This window comes from Protomyctophum parallelum, assembly GCF_964188405.1.
Source record: "Protomyctophum parallelum genome assembly, chromosome: 1".
NCBI lineage: Eukaryota > Metazoa > Chordata > Actinopteri > Myctophiformes > Myctophidae > Protomyctophum > Protomyctophum parallelum.
The window spans coordinates 66,654,652-66,660,501 of NC_139697.1; the positions used below are offsets into that span (position 1 = coordinate 66,654,652).

The window sequence follows — 5,850 nt, forward strand, 5'->3', positions numbered from 1 at the left end:
ATCAAATAATTTTACTCGTGCATGAGATGCAATAACATTCTTGATACGGTACAGAGATGGAGAATAAGTGCATGGTTCACATATTAAAATGACCAAAAGATGAATATGGTCTTGACCTATTGAATGGCCAGGCCTGTAATGCACAAAGCACTTTTTTTTTTTTTTAACTAGTTTAACAAATACAACAACGCTTAGAGATAATACATCACTAATGTGTTTGAAAATGTCTTTCTCCGTTTAGGCACCATGCCATCGTGTCCTGCACGGGGAATGTCCTCATTCCTGGGAGTATGTCTGGTCTCCTTGCTGCTCCCATGGCCCTGCGAGGCAGGGAGGATTCTGGTGTTCCCTGTAGATGGGAGCCACTGGATCAACATGAAGGTCATGATTGAGGAACTCCATGCCAGAGGACACCGCATGGACGTCATAAAAGCGTCCACCAGCTGGTACATCAAAGATGATTCACCTCATTACAACACCATTGTCATCGAACAGGAACCTGATTTTGAGGACTTTTTCCAGGAGTTCCTGGATGTCCATATGAAGGTACACCATTACAGTTTGATACACTGGGAGAAATGTGGACGAGTAACTTGGTTGGTTGGTTGATTGATTGATTGATTGATTGATTGATTGATTGATTGATTTCCTCACTGTCAAGTAATCAAAAGGGTGACAATCACAAATGGTCAAAAACCCATTCATTGTATCATTGTTTCATTCACTCAATGAATGAATTCATGCAATGATGTATTTTTTCATTTCTTTCTCAGGCACAGCGGGAAAGCACCTCAGTGCTAACTTTCTTTAAACTCACCAAAGACTTTTTGTCCATGCTCTACGAGGCCCATTATATGACCTGTGAATTGATCATTCAAATACTTGAGGACAAAGACCTGGTGAAGTACTTTCTGGACGCCCAGTATGAGCTGGTACTGACAGACCCTGCCGTCGCAGGTGGAGTCGTGCTGGCCAAGTATCTCAAGCTCCCTCTGGTGCTCAATGTCCGCTGGATCACCAGTGGAGATGGACAGTTTGCCATAGCTCCATCTCCTCTCTCATACATCCCTGTACCGGGATCCGGCCTCACGGACAAAATGAGCTTCATGCAGAGAGTCAAGAACATGCTGTTCTACAGCCTCATAGTTTTCCAGCAGAGCATCCTTGTGGGGCCTCATTACGATGCTATCTGTGACAAATATATCGAAGGCGGATGTGACATCATGACGCTGCTTCAAGAGGCCGACATATGGCTGTTCAGGACAGACTTCGTGTTCGACTTCCCTCGGCCCACCATGCCAAACGTCGTCTACATAGGAGGGTACCAGTGCAAGCCGAGTCAGCCACTGCCGGCAGAGTTGGAGGAGTTTGTCCAGAGCGCCGGTGAGCACGGTGTGGTCGTCATGACTCTGGGTACATTGGTGAAGGCTTTACCGAGTGAGATCGCAGATGAAATCGCCAGCATCTTCTCCAAAATGCCTCAGAAGGTAACAGTTTGGCCTTTATTAACATTTTGATGCGACATAAAGTCAATGTTAATCAGTTAATCAGTAAGCCTTGATTCATTCGATCAAGGTCAATACAATTGGTAAATCACTAGCGCCTGGGATGTGCCATTTAGTTCACATCCAGGTTCTGGAGAACCGCTTTCCCTCTCAACACTACACTTTTTTGGGAGTCAGACTCAGCAGGCTGCTACACTTACTTTTTAATTAAAATACATTCAGAACTATTATGCACTTTAAATTTCTTCTCTGATGGTCTTCATTTCATTGTCAGGTAATATGGAGGCACATCGGTGAACGTCCTTCTACTTTGGGCAACAACACGCTGATAGTGGAATGGATGCCGCAGAGGGACCTGCTGGGTCACCCCCAGATCAAGGCCTTCGTCGCTCATGGAGGAACCAACGGAGTCCAAGAGGCCATTTACCACGGAGTGCCCGTTCTTGGCATACCCCTGTTCTTTGACCAGTATGACAACCTGCTGCGTCTGCAGGAGAGAGGAGCTGCAAAGATCATAGAGCTCGCCAACGTCAACGGGCGCACGTTTGAGCAGGGTCTAAAGGAGGTGCTCCACCAAGACTCCTACAGGGAGAACATGCAGAGACTCTCCCGTCTGCACAGGGATCAACCCATCACACCTATGGACCACGCCATCTTCTGGGTGGAGTTTGTGATGCGTCACAAAGGGGCAGCTCACCTGCGTACTGAGGCCTACAGGATGCCGTGGTACGCATACTACTCTGTGGATGTGTTCCTGTTTCTGCTGACCGCTGTAGGTCTCCTCATGTTCACTACTGGGATCATGTTCAGGTTCCTGTGCTGCAGAGGAAGGAGGAAGATCAAGGATAAGCAACAATGATCTAAGAACATTGTCCACAAATGCAATACAGTTAACTCCTAATGTATTCGAACAGTTACATACAGAAACTGCATGTGGATTATTATTATTATGATTATAGAACGTGAACAAAGGGTACTCTAGTTAGGCATCAGAGTTATCCTGGCAGCACCGACAGCGAGCTTCGGCACCTGGAAGCAGCACTGCAACAGTGTGGAACTCTGTGGGCCTTGCATTGGATATCGTAGAGATCTCTGTTGGCCTTTGTGGGTTTCGTATTGGTTTTCCTTTCTGGACTTTGGAGTTACATGCCAGTTTAAGCTCCTCCAGCTATTTATAGTATATTGTTAAGTTTAGATCAGGGGTTTTAAACTGATTGTGAAGCAGGGACCACCACCTTCGTTTTTGGTAAAACTACTCAACCAATGGCCCACGAGACGAGACTACACTTAATGGTTCATGGCATACGGTAATTAGGCCTGTATACTGGTCCATGGGAAAATGTTTAAATACATCAAAATACATCAAATTCAAATGTAAGAAAATGTGTAAGGTGCGGGAGAAAATTCTTGACAAATAATGACTCTTGATTTAATTTGTTGCACAATTCGTGCAACAAATTATATCAAGTACAGGCATTATTTAACTGAAATGTGCAAGTGGTCCAGAGCAAAAACAAGAAAAAGGTTGAGAACCACTGATCTATTCCCACCGGTTACCCTAATTCTGTTCTCTTACTTAAATGTATTTAACCTTCGATTTAACTCATGCAAACTGATATACTGATTTGTATGTGAGTGAGCAGACAGTATGCGGTTATATGGGCACATTTCCTATAATGATGACTCAACCAGACAATCCAGTAGAGTAGCCTACCCCTTGAGATTCTAACTCCTTTTTCTGTGGTATTTCTAGACCTCTCACTGCAGTAACTGACGACATTGACTGGTCATCATATGTCACCAGGTAATTTAGTGCACTTATAGCATTAATAATTTATAAAGAAGGAGCAGTGTGGTACAGGTTGAGTGTGCAGCTTGACTCACAACAACCAATGTGGCTATTGTCAAAAGCTGTAGGAGCCTATACTGCTGAGTCTGACTTCCAATACAATGTTCATTGACTTATATTATATACTTACGCATGTGCTCAAAGTGCTTTACAATGGTTCATTCATTCATACATTGGGAGGTGAAGTGGCGAACAGTCGACGACAGCGTCCTCGGTCACTTCCCACATTCACACACCAATGGTGGCAAGCTAGCACCAATGGTGGTAAGGTAGAAGAACCCTTGGGTTCAGTGTCTTGCCCAAGGACACTCCGACCCACAGATCATTGGAGGACCTGCTCTACCTACTGAGCCACAGCCACTTAATTTGGAGCATTTCTATGCTGATTACAGAGGTCTCTTCCACTGTGATAACAGTTCAAAAATGTCAAAATGCAGTCCAAGCATGTATTTTATATCAGATTCATCACACTAAATATATCACACCCAAAATGTGAAGTCTTTTAAAAGCAGGGACGTGTGTGCATGCATGCATGCGTGTCTCAGTTGTTGAGGTGGTGACGTGGATGTTGTATTTTATGAATGTTTTACTTTGTATGTGTGCAGGTGTTATACTGTGGTTGATATGTACGTGTAGCTGTAGAACAGTCTAGATGAGTGTGAAAGAAGGCGGTATATGGAAACTGCAGAGCACACACTTCTTGTTTTTGTAGAGGTGAATGTTTATTCCCAGTGCTTGCCAGTTCACTTGCAGCAACCACAACAAAAGCTATTGTACAAGGTAAATAACTAATATCAGCGGCACACATCTACTGTATGTATGCTGAAGTCCAAATTCTACTTGTAATTCAAACAAACACAAGGCACGTGTTAAGGCAGTACAAACTCATGACTCTCTCCAGCTGTAGCCTATAGTGCAAAGCCCAACAGCTGTGGGCATAAGCATGACCCCTTTTTTGGCAAAGATATTTAGTGTAGAGGGGAAACAGGAGCGGGCCTAGCAGAGCCTTCAGGGACTCTGGTCAATAGGGATCTCGTCCACCCATGTGCAGTCCTAATGGCACCCTGTGAGATTCCTTTCCACTCTCATTTCAAAATGTGTAAGGGCCAATTCAAGACATGACCTGTACATGATCAATGCACTATACAAAGTGTGTATTTATTTGTCCCTGAAGCATCATTACAAACATCAGGTTGCCATATGGATGTCTACGACGCCATGCATGCACTCCCAGTTCAGCTACTGTATGTTGCAATTAACATTCAACCGCCGGGAACAAATTTACAGACACCTGCTGTTTCCCAGGTAATGTGAGCGAGCAATGATGATTTCCATGATGATTTTCAAATACTGCAGGGGGAACAGGTGTGGGGAAATTTTCTTATAAGTTTAAGATGTTTATGATATCTCGCAAATTCTGAATCGTTGGATCTTTCTTTCCATTGAATTTCCTGTTTACTTTCTTTTCTATCGAATAATCTAATAGCCCTTGTGAATCAGGTCCCGAGTTCTTATGATGTAATCCATAGAAGAAAAAACTCCCACGACAAAGCGCCTATAGAGTAACTAAATACACAGGTGAAAAAGGGGACTGCGCATTAGTCCGTCATCGTCTGTGGCCGGTTAAGACCTCCGCATGTAGTTCGTGAATCATTGATGTTTTTGTGCCTTGTGTAAGCTCATGATATTTCTGATAAGAGACCTGCATTTCAGGTCACAGATAGTCACTGGAATTTGAACTCGAATGTAGGAATGTCTATACAAGTACACATGCAGTAGTGACCACCTGAAGACTAACACAGGACGTTCAAGGTAAGGCGAGTTCACTCTCAATGCATTGTAATATTCTTTGATCATTACATTTACATACACCATGGTCAGGGCCGGTCCTGAGCAATCTGGCGCCCTATTAAAAGCAGGATTTTTCGCGGCTGATCAGGGTCCTCCATTTTCAATTATTTAACACTGTTCTGGTTTGTTCAGTGATAAGGCAGAATCTTATGCGATCCAGGACAAGGTTATTGGTTAATTATGTCCAACTGAAATCACTCCGTTTACAGTGTTTCTCAGTTGCATAGACACAATTCCTTGACCAATTTACCATTTTCTCAAATCGTTTTTCATAATTCACAGTTTTGCACACCCATCGGTACAAACATGTAACTCCTGAGTCCCAAGTTCTATTTTTGCACTCAGAAACACACACTCAAGCTGGAAGATAGCAATGACTACGCAGATATCGCTTCACACCTGTTCTCATTAGCAGATATAATTCTAACGACAGTTGATAGAGGAGTTGCTGATAAGGGTCTGAGGAATACTATTTTCTTTACCATCAACTTAAACTGTATTCTTAACCTATTTAGAGCTGATGAGGCCGATTAAAAAAATACTGTATTATTATTAATAAATAAATAAATAAATAAATATTTAGCTATGATCTCTTTGTTGTTATTTCTGCTACAATGTTCACAACCAAAGTATATTACTCTTGTG

The 5,850-nt window shown here is 43.0% G+C and overlaps 1 protein-coding gene across 1 annotated transcript; it reads left to right on the top strand.

Moving 5' to 3' along the window:
* Nucleotides 1–246: 246 nt before the first annotated feature.
* Nucleotides 247–2,364, top strand: LOC310854500 (UDP-glucuronosyltransferase 2C1-like; the record flags this gene model as incomplete). Its single annotated transcript, XM_083759180.1, has 3 exons — nucleotides 247–546; nucleotides 774–1,487; nucleotides 1,780–2,364. The coding sequence occupies 3 exons, from the start codon at nucleotides 247–249 to the stop codon at nucleotides 2,362–2,364; spliced, it is 1,599 nt and encodes a 532-aa protein (XP_083615306.1).
* Between the last annotated feature and the right edge of the window lie 3,486 nt (nucleotides 2,365–5,850).